We start from the raw sequence: 16,601 nt of genomic DNA on the forward strand, positions 1-16,601 counted from the left end.
GAGAGAGAGAGAGAGAGAGAGAGAGAGAGAGAGAGAGAGAGAGATCGCCCATCTCTAGATGAAAGCCGTTCAAAAGATGATAGCTCTTTTGTTTTTAAACATGTTGATTGTGTTGGAAACTGCTAAAAGTTAAGAAGTCAAAACCGTTAAGCCCATTCTACAATTGCGTTAGCGTAGACGTGAACGTAAGAATCAACCAATCCGAATGTTTTATTCACTGATTGCTTTACTCTGATTGGTTGTCGTAATCACTTACAACCACTTGCATTCACGTTCACGCAATTGTAGAATGGGCTTTACTGTGGCTGCGTTCCGAAATTCACTGTTAGTACTGAAATTCTATAGTGTATGTAGTGTAGTGTAGTTTCTATAGTATATGTGACATGAACTATAGATTTTCAGTACTAGAAGTGAATTTCGGAACGCAGCCTGTGTAAAACAATAGAGTTAGAAATTGAACGTTATTAATATGTAACGTAATGTCTAATATTTTTAAAGATAAATTAGTATAATGTCTCACTCTATTTTTCAAGGTATGTATTTTTATTTTAATAATAAAACTTGTAAATATGAATAAACATCAATCATGTTAATATTTTCCTATGTTTATTTTTTAATAATATTTGATCTATTTTTATCCACAGTTTTTGATCAGTATCAAAAAGCACGATTGCTTTTTGTGCAATCTGTCACAGATTTCTCTTCAAAATCAAGCAATATTGACTGCTTAGAAGCAGCAGATGTTATAAGTCTATTATGTCCATTATTAGCAGATATTGTGCCATCCATTCAACATATGGCAGCAATTGCTTTAGGCAAACTGGCGAATCATAATATGAAATTAGCACAAGCCATCCTTAAAAGAAATATATTATCACAATTACTGAAGAACATAGACAAACAAAATGTATGATTTCTTTAAATATAAGCGCGTCAGTTATGATAAGATGTAGATTTTTATAAACAAAATCTATTTTAGACACATCTTATTTTCTTTTAAAATTAAATTAAATTAACAGTATACAGTTAATATAATAATTAAAATATATAGTTAATATAATAACACGTGAGGAAATTATATACATAGAACTGTATATATATATATATATATATATATATATATATATATATATATGTATACATGTACATGTATATATATATATATATATATATGTATATATATATGCATACACAGTTCTGTATATAGTATGCATGTACTGAGTATATATACATATGTATGTATATATATATAGTTTTAATATGCATTATAGAAATATCTGAAATATCTTCCTGATATATGATTAAGGAAAATTTATTGTCACAGAAATTTTACAAGAAAGCGGCACTCTTTGTCTTGAGAGCAATAGCAAGACATTCATCAGAATTGGCATTAACAGTAGCACACAACAATGGCTTGCAAACTATAATTGAATGCTTAGAAGATTTTGATCCTGGAGTAAAAGAAGCAGCTGCTTGGGCATTAGGATACATTGCAAAGCATAATGAAAATTTAGCTCAGTTGGTAGTGGATGCTGGTAAAACAATCTCATTAAAAATTTTCTAATAAGAATATTGTACTTATCAATATTATTCCACTATACTAACTATTATTCTATTTATCAGGAGCAGTATCACTTCTTGTACTGTGTTTGCAAGAACCTGAATTATATATTAAGCAAATTAGTGCATCAGCTATTAATGATATATCTAAACATAATACTGAACTTGCGCAAGTAGTAGTAGATGCAAGTGCTATTCCTATTCTCATAAAAATGCTGAACAATCCTGATGCCAAAGCAAAGGTGATTTAATGCAATATGTGCCAAGCAGTTTTAGACAGTTATAATTGTTAAATATGTAACATCCGTAGCGCCAAGCATTGCTAGCATTGAGCAGTATAGCCAAACATTCTACAGATCTAGCAGAGACTGTAGTCGAGACAGAAATCTTACCAAATGTACTGATGCATATGGCTCATCCAGATGAAAATGTGGGTAGGATTGCAGCTATCTTAACAAGGGAAATTTGCAAACACACATTGGAAGTAAGGAAATATTACTTAACAGATTTGCAGTGAAAACTTTATTTTAGGAATTAAATGAGTCAACAAAAACTTACTATCCCGTCCCAAAATACATCTCAACAAACTTATTATCTTTTGTTTCTTTTCACTGTACTTTTATTCTTTTCACTGTACTTCTAAATTTATACTTTTAGTTGGCGCAACTTATAGTGAATTTTGGAGGTATCGCTGCACTTATTGAATTGATCAATACTTCGCAATCGACGGCGAGATTACCGGCAATTATGGCACTTGGCTATATTGCTAGTCATTCCGATCAACTAGCTGTGGCTATAATAGAATCTAAAGTACGAATTAATGGTAATATTTAATATACACATAATATAACATGTAATTATTTACTCTAGGGTATTGTACACTTGGCAGCTGTTTTGCAAGAATGTACGGAAGATCATATACTTACAGTAACAGTATGGACAATCGGGCAGATCGGCAAGCATACACCCGAACATGCAAAAACAGTAGCAGTCACGAATATACTATCCCAATTACTAAAAGTATAGAATTATTGAATTATTCTTTGTGGAGCTAATTATTAGTATTACAAATGCTTATTTGATAAATTCATTTCTACATTATTCCAAATTTGCATTTAAAAAGGTGGAAGTGGTTAAAAAGCTAGAAAGAGAGCTATGCCTTGCAATATATATTTTCACTTTTAAGGATAATAGTTTCTTAGCAGGTTCAAATATAATCTTTACCTTTTTAAATAGTTGTGCAGCAATCCAAGAAGTTCAGAAGATCTAAAGACAAAATGTAATACAACGTTAAAACAGATCATGCAAAAGTGCATGTATGTTGAAGCTCTTGAACTTATGTTACACAATGTACCTCCTAATATCTTGAAATATGTGCTAGGACAATTCAGCAAGGTAAGAATACAATATTATTGAATTTTTTGTATATAGTATAATTAGCTAAATATGAAAAATTTTTCAAACATACAGTTGATAATATGATAAGATAAATAAGAGCTAATCGCTGTATTATTATTATATCATTTAATAAAAATAACTGAAAATAGATGAACCGAGATCTCGATAATTTTTGGCAATAATCAAATGTTTCAGTCCTGTTTTTGCATAATTTTCAATGATAATTATAATTTGAATTCACGCAAGGCAGTATGAATTTTTATCTTTATTATATAATTATCTATACAATATTCTCTTGACACGTTTTAGTGATACGTTATATAAAGTGATAACAAACTTTTTATTCAATACAAACTTTTTATTCAATAGAAAGTAACTCATTTAGAACATAGCAGTACATTTTTCTTTTAGAAAAATCTCGTAAAATCTTAACAATTGAATATAATACAAATAATACAAATGAAATATCCAGTTGCTTTCTGTTTTTCATCATTGTTCCTTATTTCATAATTATATTTGTCATATTTACATCTATACGCAAGCATTTTGATTAAGCTTTCAGTGTACAAAATCATTGCTCTACTTAAAAATTGATCATAAGCAATTGCGTAAGGCGGGTGTTTCTTCAGTTCGCATAAACTATTATGCAATAAGATACAATTTTTGAATATTTTAAACTTTTTAAAGAATTTCTAACGCTCTTTTTAGCGTAATGTATAGCGATCAGGATTGGGAAAATGACTTATTGAAAAAATAAGTTATCGTAAAAATTGTTATCGTTATTCAAGAAGTAACTAGTTATAATTCCTATTTTTTCCAAATTTTTAAGACCTTTTTTACGATTTACTTCTATCCATTTCATAAGAATGTATTTACATGTATAAAGTATCGATTATATTCATTACTATTATTAATGAAAAAAAAATGTTAGCAAGGTATTACAGAAAAAAAGTTACTTGTAACAGTAACAGCGTTTCAAATAATGCGTCACTTCCCAATCCCAGTAACAGTATAATACATAATAGCAATTGTGCATATAACTTATATCTACAAATCTTTTGGTCGATTTCTACATTTATAGCTGTCTTGTATTTCGGTGGTCTGATTATTTTAAAGGCAAAATGTTCTTCAATTTGATTTTATCTAATTTAGGTACAGAATAATTGTTAATGTTATGGTTTTAATATAACAGTTATCGTTGAAACATAATATATGCTTCGCATTATTATATACGCTCGTCAGATCAATAGCAATTAAAAATCTATATATATGTCACATTGAAGTTATCCCTTCCTTTGAAATGCCCTTTGTAAGACAGTATAACATCATTTACATCTTAAAAAAGTACATTTTTCAGTCTTCCGACAACAAGTGATTTGACTAACAAAGAGATGCTACAACCTGCTAAATCGATTTCTGAACGAGACATAGCACGTTCGCTAGCTGCGATGTTAAGCATCAACACCCTAATTGGGATTTGTGCCAATGGGCCTTAGTTTATGAGAAATTACAATATAAAGTTTGGATTACGAGACTGTATCACGGATATAGTTAAAAATGCGACTGTCTTTCAGCGAGGTGGCGTAGCAGAGCAGACTGAGGCTCTCACGTCGAAAATTCTTGAGCCGGCAGCGAGCGTTCAAAACCTGGCGACGAGTTATCCTTGTGCGGTGTTTTTTTTTTTTTTTTACCTTAGGGCATGTAATTAATGTTTTTCGAATATGATACATTTGTTTTGCATATGTCTTGTTTTTATCTATTAATCAGAGGTAATTAGAGAAGTGTCAGGCTTGTTTAACGCAAACACGAATATAGACACGTATTTTGCATTGCTTACGATGCAATATATATTTTAGTACATATTAAAACGTCATGTTTTCTGTTGTATTTAATAAGTTTTTAGTTCTTGTTGAGAGGAGAGGACAAACATACAATCAAACGTACAACAAGATATTCCGCGCCGAGAAATATAAGTAAACATATAACTTGAAAATAATATCGTTGAAATATACAGCAATCTACTTGTCGTAGAATGTTTACTTTTATAGGAAGGTTAAAAATATGATCACGAGAATATATAACTATCTTGATTTATTTACAGGCGATGAAAGTATACATTTGGACATTCGAGGTGATGCTATATGTATACAATCACTTTCTTATTATTTATCTTCAGCATCAATAACGTTTTAATATGTACTAAAATATATATTGCATTGTAAGCAATGTAAAATACGTGTCTATATTCGTGTTTGTGTTAAACAAGTTTGACACTTCCCTAATTACCTCTGATTAATAGCATAAAAACGAGACATATGCAAAACAAATATATCATATTCGAAAAATATTAATTATATGCCCTAAGGTAAAAAAAAAAAAAACACCGCACAAGGATAACTCGTCGCCGGGTTTCGAACGCTCGCTGCCAAAAATTTTCGACGTGGGAGCCTCAGTCTGCTCCATGTCACCTCGCTGAAAGACAGTCGCATTTTTAGCCATATCCGTGATATAGTCTTGCAATCCAAACTTTATATTGTAATTTTTCATAAACAAAGGCCCATTGGCACAAATTCCAATTAAGGTGTTGATACTTAACATCGCAGCTAGCGAACGTACTATGTCTCGTTCAGAAATCGATTTAGCAGATTGTGGCATCTCCTTGTAAGAGACGTTTCTTTTACTAAATATGTCCAATATAAAAAAATGTTATTTAAGTATCTTATAAGAATATTAAATGCATCTTTTTCCGAGCCGTTTATTATATGCATCTACTGTTTACATATTTATTTACTCTCTAATGGCAGTATTCAGCGCAGACATACATTTTATAGAAAAGTTAGGTATGAATAATGAAGGATAGTTAATCAATAAATATCGTGGGTTATAATTGACGAGATTAATTTAAAAAAATAGAAAAAACGTCAAAATATCGAGTAATAAGACATTGACTTGATATTTGTATTAGTCCATATCTATTATGCAAATCTTATTGTTATATATACCACTTCTTTTCTCTTTTCCTTTTTCTCGCTCTGATAAATATTAAGCTCGTCAACAATAATAGATAATAATTATAGTATATATTATGTGTTTACACCAATTTGAACATCCATTTTGGATTATATTGACAACATTAACCTTCTGCTGACAACGTTGGGGTCGGATCCAACCCCAAACACACGTTGCTGGATATGTTCCGCAACTTCACGTTGTCAGCATATGATTAAAGGTCAATCTCTTTAACAGAATAGAATTTCATATTATTATTAACAATGATAAATATGTTTATTTTGTTTTAAATATATGCAATTGGTACTTTTTTTTAAATAAAATCGTATTTCTATTAGATTTTATTGAATATAAATGTGGTGTTAGTACAAAAATTGAGCATGTATATTATATGCAATAAATAAATTTCAAAACTTATATAATATACAGGGTCATTGAAAAGTATCGGACCCCCCTAATATCTTCAGTTAGAATGCATTTTGGAGAAAATGTCCAATAGCAAAGTTGTATGGTTTCAAGCGGGAAGTAAATTGATGACCTTGACTTTGACCTTGACCATGTCCTTCAAGGTCACCTTATTTTTTTAAATGAAACCCCCTATATTTGATTGCATATTCTTATAGCTTATCTCGAGAGCTTTCCAAAACGCTAGAATAAAACATTTTTTCATTAAGTACTTTTTGAATTATAAAGGTTTGAAGTTAACAATTTTTTAACACAAAATGTAAAATATCTTGTAAAATATTATTTAGTTTTCAGTAATCATAACCTTAATACTTTTGTGCGCGGAATAATGAGACCAATTAATTGGTTTAAAGAAAATACATTAATCGAAAAGTGTTGGATCCCTCTAATATTTTCAGTAAGAATGCATTTTGGAAAAATGTCCAATAGCAAAGTTGTACGGCTTCAAGCGATGATGCTAGTAGGCTACGGCGGAATACTGCCCGAAAGTGATCGCGAGAAGCTGCTCGAATGCGTGATGTCCGAAGGCCTTAACTGGCCGGACCCACACGCCACTTAATAAATTGTTAACTTCAAACTATAACTCAAAAAGTACTTAATGAAAAAATGTTTTATTCTAGCGTTTTGGAAAGCTCTCGAGATAAGCTATAAGAATATGCAATAAAATGTAGGGGGTTCCATTTAAAAAAATAAGGTTGACTTTGAAATGACCTTGAAGGACATGGTCAAGGTCAAAGTCAAAGTCATTATCTTACTCCCCGCTTGAAACCATACAACTTTGCTATTAGACATTTTCTCCAAAATGCATTCTAACTAAAGATATTAGGGGTCCGATACTTTTCGATGACCCTGTATAAGAAATACTGAAGAATAAATCGATTTTACCAAAATTACCAAAATTTCTGATGTATCTCAGATTTTAAAGCAATTAAAAAATATATTTGGCTCAGAGCATGCAAATATTTCTGAAAAAAAGGAAATAAGTATTGTTCAATAATTGAAACAATCTTCCTAGGATTGATGAATATTGGATGTTGATAAATAAAATATAAAATTATTTAAGACGTCATATGTCATTAACACATTTTTAAAATCAATGACAATAATTTAGATCAAACCTAGTAATTTATATGTAGAATGAAAAAATAAATTTTCCAATAAATATGTTTAAAATAAAAATTTATTATTATTATATAAATAAATAAATATGTGTGTGTGTGTGCGTGTGCGCGTGTGTGTGTGTGTGTGTGTGTGTGTGTGTGTGTGTGTGTAAGAATTCTGTCTGTGTGGCGAATAAATTATTTTTTTATTTTTTGCATTTTTGTAATAGTGTTATCTTTTTTGTTCTCTTCTTTTTATATGTAAAAATTTCTTCTTTATTTGTAAACATTTTTTGTTGGCAGTTTTCGATTAATTCCCTTTTTTTAAATTAATTATATAAAAAAGTTTTTCTTTTGTTAATAATTTATGGAAATGTTCATGTGTAGAAAATATAAAGCAGGAAACACAATAAAATAAGTTATTAAATTTAATTATTAAATAAAAATATTGAATTAAAAATTACCAATATTGAATTTAATTTTTATTCCTGATTATTTATATTAATTATGCATGAGAAAATTGAGGATAAAAATTTACATACACGCACGAGCACACACACACACACACACACACACACATATACAGACACACAAGGTGTCTCTTTCTCCTCCGGGCATTTTGTGGGACGTAGAACAGATTGAGGTGAACATAAAAGTCCTATACCGTTTTGCGATATTCGCAATAATTATCGAGATATTGTAGAAAATGTGTGAATGATATGGTAAATGAGTTATAATAGCGACGACTGCCGTCGTGTACTTATATTAGGTGCGCAACTAAGTTCCCGCTGTTTGTCAATAGATGGCTCCAGCATAAGTGCTGATCGATTTTGACATCCAAAACGTCATGAACCAAGCTTAGACATATGGTAAACAAACCGCTTTGACACGTTAGTGATTTTGTTTTGGAGTCATATACTTTTGGTTGTGTGAGAATGTCTGATTTTGTGCCAAATAATCGTCATTTGCGGGAAGTGTTGATTTTCTTATTTCATTCGAAGAAAATGGCGGCTGAAGCGCATCGAGAGCTCCAAAAAGTTTACGGAGATGCTGCTCTAAGTGAAACAACGTGCCGTGATTGGTTTCGTCGCTTCAAAGACGGTGATTTCGATGTTAACGACCGTCCGCGTGAAGGAAAGCCAAAAACCTTCGAAGACGCTGAATTGGAGGCATTGCTCGATGAGGATCCGTGCCAAACGCAAGAACAGCTTGCTTCAGCAGTAGGAGTTACCCGCCAAACCATTTCCAAGCGATTGCATGCGTTGGGAATGATTCAAAAGCAAGGAATTTGGGTTCCTTATGATTTGAAGCCAAGAGACATTGAGCGTCGTTTTTTCGCCTGTGAACAACTACTCCAGCGGCAAAAAAGGAAAGGTTTTCTTCATCGCATCGTGACGGGTGATGAAAAATGGATTCATTACAGCAACCCAAAGAAAAGAAAGTCATGGGGACTGCCCGGTCATGCTTCTACGTCGTCGGCTCGGCCGAATATTCACGCTGCGAAGGTTATGCTGTGTATTTGGTGGGACCAGGTCGGTGTTATTTATTATGAGCTGTTGAAACCGAACGAAACCATCACTGGGGAACGGTATCGAATTCAATTAATGCAATTGAGCCGAGCACTTCGCGAAAAACGGCCACAATACGAGCAGAGGCACGAAAAAATGATTCTACTGCATGACAACGCTCGATCTCATGTTGCCAAACCCGTTAAAACCTACTTGGAAACGCTCAAATGGGAAGTCCTACCCCACTCGCCATATTCCCCAGATATTGCGCCGTCCGATTATTACTTGTTCCGTTCGATGACACATGGTCTGGCTGATCAGCAGTTCCGCTCATATAAAGACATAAAAAAAATGGCTTGATTCGTGGATAGCCTTACAAGACGAACGCTTTTACCATAACAGTATTCGAGCTCTGCCAGAAAGATGGGAAAAAGTTGTAGCTAGCGATGGGCAATACTTTGAATGATTCATTTGTAACCATTTTTTCACAATAAAGTTGCATTTTCATAAAAAAAACAGCGAGAACTTAGTTGCGCACCTAATACTTTAGGCCAAATTGAACAAAAAGGTCCTCTATTATTTTGCAAATAATCACATAGATTTTTAATTATTAATTAAAGAAGATGAGTACATTATCACGCAAAATCGTGCAATAATCTTCTTTAATTAATAATTAAAAATCCATGTGATTATTTGGAAAATGGTAGAGAAATTTTTGGTTAAATTTAACCTAAAGTATAAGTACACAACGGCAGTCGTCGCTACTATAACTTATTTACCATATTCTGCATGATCATTTACAAGTTTTCTATTAATATCTCGATAATTATTGCGAATATCGCAAAACAGTATAGGACTTTTATGTTCACCTCAATCTGTTCTACGTCCCCACAAAATGCCCGGAGGAGAGTGTGAGACATCCTATATATATCTTTATATTATCAGAAATTGGTACAGACTTTTTCTAATATATATTATAATATATATACTTTATGTAAGATTTTCGTGTAAATATATAAATTTATGTTTAGAAAATTTTTTTGCATCCTATATTCCCTATAAGATATTTGAAAAAAATGGTGTAAAAAATATCTAGCTTTATTTCTTATATAAAAAGAAAAAGAAATATGTATATCAATAAACTTTCTTATATAATCTTAAATACTTAAGTTTCAATCTAAAACGTAAATTCTCAGTTACTTAAATAATACAATTATAACATTAGTTTATTCATCTGTTTCGTCATTGGGTTTAATGCTAGCGTAATTATTCATATTTCTATTTACTCTTAACATCTTAAGAAAACTGCCTAATACCAATATTGTTTTTCTGTGTCGCCTGAAGATTCCCGCATATAGTTCCTCACGTACATCTCTTCTATCGCTGACATCTGAATCGATACTCGATACTGAGATAACAGACGGCTTGGCTGAGACTGGTTGATGATAATTGTTGGTGTTCTCACCCGTGTTTAGAATCACACAGTGTTGATTATTTATCATTTTGGTTGACAATTTTGATACTTTTTTCTCAATTTTTCTATTTTATTACGCACCGTTATATTGTTTGCTCTTAGTATATTATTATAAAACTTAGTATTTTCATAAATATATAATTGACTAATAATTCGTTCACATATAAATGGTCGTGTATGTTATAAACTTAATTTTTTAGACACTGGAATATTCCTATATTCGTACCATATTATATGACAATTTTTAATTCGTTCTCAGAACAGCTAGTTCTGTGATGTTCGTAAAACTGATTTACGAGACTTTATAGAGGTTTTATAGATACGCCTATATACGTATGTGCATATGAATGACGCATTGTAACTTATAATAAAGAATAATGATAATATATCTGCTTTACCACGTCATTCAAACTGTCATGTCTCTTGAAAATTTAAGCCAGCTATCTTGTCAGTGTTTTACGTAGCAAACGTACACGCGATACTAAATGATCTATGTACAAAAGTATTTTTTTTTTTTAGTTTTTCTCTAATCCCTGTCGTTAAATCGTAGTTGAACAAATTCAAACAACTTCACAGTTTTCATACTTACGAAAAAAAGAATTTGACATGGAAGTAACTTCTTATCTTTCCGAACATAAATTTGTTCTTATCTTTCTGAACATAAATCCGTTACATTTTTGTACAAAAGACATCTGAATCTAAATATTTTCCTGAATACAACTTATTTAATTAAGTGAAAATTAATTGATTAGTTATTTTCATGGAACTTTTGAGTTGATCAGACCTGAATCACCTTAAATTATTATAAAATTTATGATAAGCTTCCCTGATATTTTTGCTGTTGAATAGGATGCACGTTGAAATTCCAATATCTTCTATTACAGAGGATGTAGCTTTAGTTTTCAATACCTTTTAGGCAAAAGATCCAACGTTGAATGATAAACTGTAAACAAATGGAATGAGGAAACTATAAACATGCAATGTAAAATTAAATAAGTAATATATATAGATTTAAAAGAAATAATATTTTTTATAAAATATACACGTTATGTCTCTATTAGCGTGTTCGATTGAACCTGGGTTAATCGACTCTGGATTATTAAATTCAAATTCATTGGTTAAATATTTTCGTATAAATTTTGTAATTGGCTAGTGGAGTCTTGTGACATTAATAATCGCTCTCGGATTAACCCAGAGTCAGCTAAACACGGTATATGGGCGAGTTTGGGCTATATGGGATGGATTCATCGATGAATTAAAAAAACTCACTCTATGTATCATATTTAAAATATTTAAGAGCCGGCAGGAGGAACTATGGAGACCTCTTACGGAGATTTATAGATTTGTTCCAATTTTACGGTCAAAATGCGAAGAAAATTTTTTTGTATTTATAATGTTCGTAGTCAACGTAATCGTTTGCAAAATATTATAGGGCGATTTAAAAAAAAAGATCAATATATAAATGCGATATAATTCTCACTTGAATAGGCGCTTAATGTAAAGTGTGCCACGAGTTGGTATTTTTATTTATTATAAATTAAAAAAAATTATAAATTCAAGATTTGCTAATTATAAAATTCGGTTCGGTAGCGCCTATTATTAATATACAAAGAATATATAAAAAAAAATTCGATAAGGAAATCAACTTCTTCGAGTCAGAAAATTGGAACGAATAAATAACAAAGTGTAACTAAATTGCATTTTGGTGCAGCTAACTTGTAATCTAACCTTTCTACTATTGCGTCCACATAAACGATGCATTAGATCCGCGTGCGTATAAACCACAGACTTCTATATAATTCTCTCTGTAGTGCGCTCGGGATCGCGCCAGAGATGTCGCTTCCGAACGGCATCTCTGAGCGTTATCTAGGGAGAGGAAAGTGTCGTGAGCGTGGAGCGTCAGATAGCTCAGTGGTTTAGAGCAATCGCCCGGCAAGCGAAAGACTTGGGTTTGCCTAGCAAACTCTCAATATTTTTCTTTCTCTGGAACGAAAAGATACGCAGATCTCGAACGCATGACGTTTCGCTGCCACTTAGTATGCCCTCCTCCTTCTATATAATTACTAGATTGCTGACTCCCTTATATAGTGCTATATAATAAAATTGACCTCGAAAAGTATGTATCACGCACGGGAAAAAAGGCATTTATGCATGCCTGAAACTGGTGTTCCAGGAAATGATGATATAAATGATAAAAATATGGTCGATGCCGCACAGTGGGCCAGCGATCCAGTAAAGCTGGTTAAAGATATAAAAAACGAAATTTCACATAGGCTATCCGAACATAACTATAATGTTAATATAATGATTAGTTCAATGTATTCTGGCAGAATTATTCGTCTATTTTGCTGTTTCTTTAATTCATAGTGACTTGAACATAATTTAAATAATTAAATAATTTAATAATTTAAAATATCCTATTTTCTTCTTTCCGCGCAATGTATATAGAAGTTTGTATTGCGTAAAATAGTTATATGAAAGAAAGAATGATTATAACATCATTTATAATGGCTCTTTAGCTATCCATAACAATTATCAATCAGTAAGAAAAATATAATTTATTATTTTTTGGACTATTTATCGAGTGACGAACTTTGCATTCTCTTTCCACACATTTTTTGATTTACAAAAAAAGTTCCACGTGATACCACCTAGGTGCTTTATTAATTCTACAACTTAAAATCTTCTTTTTAGTTTGTGCAAAGATGATCTGTGTATATGTGCGATCTTAAGAGATAAATGTTGTAGAAATGACTACTATATTTCCAGACTTATGTATTTCCAGTATTTTATTAGTATTGTTATGTTGCAGCAAATGAAAAATCTGCAACTGCTTTTTATCCATCATTATAATTAGATAAATTATTATAATAACGTGCAGAGTGAAAAAATAGAAAACAGACAAAACAGCGGAACATTATATATTTATGTTTCTGAATATTTATCGCAATGTTATTCTTTGCAACAAAAGTTGTGCGAAATTGCGCCGCGTATCTTTATGTTTGAAATACCGTGAGGTTTGTTTATATGTGTTGTATAAGATCAGCTGCCGTTCATAATTTATGGAGATATTCGCGAAATACTGTGTACACGCTTCATGTCTATGCACAATGCACAATGGATCAGCAGATCTAAGAAAATGACTAAAAATTAAAAATGCTTCCATCGTCGTGAAATTTCGTACCTGTAAATTTTCGGGATCGCTGAATTCGAATCCAAACTTAGGATTTAGAAATTCAAAATGGCGGGTCCAAAATGGCGGACAGAAATGTTAAAAGTGCTCCGATCGTTGTACAACTTGGTACTAGTAGATTTTCGGGGTCGTTATATTCGAATCTGAACACAGAATTTAAAATGTCTAATTCAAAATGGCGGATAGAAATGCTAAAAGTGCTCCCATAGTTGTGAAAATTTGTATTGATAGGTATTCAGGGTCACTACATTCGAATCCCAATTCAAAATTAAAACATTCAAATTGGCTAGCTTTTTTGGTCTTTCGCCATATTGGATCTATTTTGAATTTCTAAATTTAAATTCGTATTCAGTGACCTCAAAAATTCCCAACTATCTAGTTTTACTCAAATGAAGTCACTATTTGCATTCGGCCCAACATATTACATCCGCCATATTGAATTTTAAAAATATGATATCATATTGAGATTCAGCGATCCCAAAAACTCCCGAATACCGAGTTTCATCCAAATCAAGCCACTTTTCGTATTTTGGTCCGCCATATTGAATCCGCCATTTTGAATTTCAAAACTTTGACATTAAAAATGAAATGAACGATGCCGAAAACCTTATATAAGTGTAATGATGTTATATATGTTTACATATTCTACAAGATATTAATTTTGGTCAGTTTTATTGGTCTCCTGGCCCACTGTATGCCGTCTGCTCACTGAAATATATACCTGGAACGCGCGCTGCCTCGTGAGGATTGCAGATAGAAATGCAACATTTGATAGCTATATAACATTCTCCCCGCTCTCGACTATACTATGAATCAGACAAGTATAACAGAAGAAACAGGGACCTCTCATCCCGTAATCCTCACGAAGCAACACACGTTCCAAGTAATATATATTTCAGTGCGTCTGCTTAAATATTTGTGTACGTACAGAGTGAAATACGTTACAGTAAGAAATTTGTAAAAATAAGTGATTGATGAATTGTGTACCTACATCAGAGTGCAATAATGTCTAAAACGAGATGCTACATTGTGAATGGAGTGGATCACCAGATAGGCGCATGCGCGATATTTCTGTACATATTTTTCGGGGTTATGTACTTAGTCGGAATTAACAGTCTAATAGAAATATAGAAGTCTATGGAATGGACATGCTAACAGATAAAGACGATATTTTGCACTCTCACCGTAACGAAATCTCCAGAGTTAATTCTGGATTTGCTCTTGGCTCCTGTCGGGTCTTACTGTTCCTGGATATTCGCCGCGGTCATGTTGGATCGTGAGAAATGATACGCTGAAAAATGATTGCGTTCCACTTACAAATAAAAAGATATTTGAATAAAATAAAATATTAAATCATTTAAGCATACTTGCGAAATGCTCCGAAAATTATACTTTTTCCTTAATAGTGAATAAATATAGCCGTAAAATTAATGTGATATGCAACCTTCTCTTTAATTTACATTTTTTCACGATTTTATCTCCTTAATTTGATTATCAAAATAGAAGGATAATTTTCAGAGCATTTCAGAGCAAATATGCTTTAGCGATCTCAAATATTTCTTCATATAAATATCTTTTTATTTGAGAATAGCATAAAAGAATTTTAGGCTTGCATTTTTGTTTTTTCTAACGTCATCAATCTAGAATTCTGCGACGAGGGATTAAGGCTTGGTCTACAATGCGAAATAAGCCATCAGCCGTAAGAATTGACCAATTATAGTCGATTATTACAAGAATAATAGCTTTAAACCTTAAAAGTTAGGGGGCACACTAACAGAAATAAAAATTAAGTAATATTTGAGAAGTTGTAAATTAATAGAAATATGAATTTTTTGTTATGTATGTCTATTAACAATATTTTAATATAAAAACTAAATTTTTAATTATACATATTAATATATTCAATATATATTTAATTATATATATTATATTAATTTTATAATGAATATTAATATCACTGTGTTAATTTCAATTCTGCAAAAGAATTAACTTAATTGCTTTAACAGTAATCATTCTGGTTTCAACAGAAGTGTTCTAAAATTAATATCAATATATTTTTTTATTTATTAAAGTTATAGTTGTCGGCTTACGGAAACTTTCCACAAATTACAATCATTATTTATTTATTTATTTTATAAGATTTTATAAGATTTTTTGGTAAACTTTTACCTTAGTGTAGATTATCCCTTTCGGATGATCTTGATCTTGACATATATTGTAAAAATGACCCTGAGTAACCTACAAAAGGTTTCACCGGTGCTCTTTGTTCCTTAAAAAATTATGAACAAAAAATTTTGATAAATGGAACACAATATCTGCAGACAGTGTATTTAGAAATATGGTACACATATATGCGCGGGGGTTCCGCCCCTCCCCCCGCACCCTTTTCCCAATTAATCTAACCCTAGCCTAAGTCATCATTAACAAATTTTTTTATAAATGAAATGTAATTTTTGCATACAGTGTATATAGAATATAGTAAACAGTACACGTATATGTGTGAGGGAGGAGTTCCGCTTCTCCTCTCGCACTCTCCCCAAAAATCTAACTCTAATCTAATCCATCAATAAAATTCGTATTTATATTCAACGAGTTTCATAAAGAAATATGCGATCAATTTTAATTATTTATTGTTCGATTCCCAGACACAGCACAAAATATTTATAAAATTTATTTGAATATTTTATAAATATTTACCAAAATATTTCATAAATATTTTTATGCCCTTAGCTTCAATAGATTATAAGTATTTATCATATATATCATAAAAATAATTACCTATATATTATGTGTATGTATATATATATTATATTAATTATATTATTACAATTATATGTATATATATATATATGTATATATATATATATATATATATATATATATATATATATATA

At 31.3% G+C, this 16,601-nt stretch overlaps 2 protein-coding genes across 3 annotated transcripts in view; one reads left to right on the forward strand and one right to left on the reverse strand.

Moving 5' to 3' along the window:
* Positions 1-72: 72 nt before the first annotated feature.
* LOC116844935 (sperm-associated antigen 6-like) overlaps positions 73-16,601 on the forward strand; it is a 73,197-nt gene continuing 56,668 nt past the window's right edge. Inside the window, exons 1-8 of one of the 2 annotated variants that reach the window (XM_032817112.1) lie at positions 73-533; positions 645-907; positions 1,325-1,535; positions 1,624-1,802; positions 1,871-2,044; positions 2,218-2,370; positions 2,431-2,580; positions 2,797-2,955. In XM_032817112.1, the coding sequence (XP_032673003.1) occupies positions 512-533; positions 645-907; positions 1,325-1,535; positions 1,624-1,802; positions 1,871-2,044; positions 2,218-2,370; positions 2,431-2,580; positions 2,797-2,955 (1,311 nt within the window). In that variant the 5' untranslated portion in view covers positions 73-511. The remainder of the gene's footprint in view (positions 534-644; positions 908-1,324; positions 1,536-1,623; positions 1,803-1,870; positions 2,045-2,217; positions 2,371-2,430; positions 2,581-2,796; positions 2,956-16,601) is intronic. The other variant, XM_032817113.1, reaches the window with a different exon arrangement.
* LOC116844939 overlaps positions 7,164-16,601 on the reverse strand; it is a 31,844-nt gene continuing 22,406 nt past the window's right edge. Inside the window, exons 2-4 of the mRNA XM_032817119.1 lie at positions 14,892-14,998; positions 10,327-11,457; positions 7,164-7,397 (exon numbers count right to left, since the gene is read on the reverse strand). Coding sequence (XP_032673010.1) covers positions 7,323-7,397; positions 10,327-10,542 — 291 coding nt within the window. The 5' untranslated portion in view covers positions 10,543-11,457; positions 14,892-14,998 and the 3' untranslated portion in view covers positions 7,164-7,322. The remainder of the gene's footprint in view (positions 7,398-10,326; positions 11,458-14,891; positions 14,999-16,601) is intronic.

This window comes from Odontomachus brunneus, unplaced genomic scaffold, assembly GCF_010583005.1.
Source record: "Odontomachus brunneus isolate Ranch 3 - 2012 unplaced genomic scaffold, Obru_v1 Obru_scaffold_048, whole genome shotgun sequence".
In the NCBI taxonomy this organism is placed as follows: Eukaryota; Metazoa; Arthropoda; class Insecta; order Hymenoptera; family Formicidae; genus Odontomachus; species Odontomachus brunneus.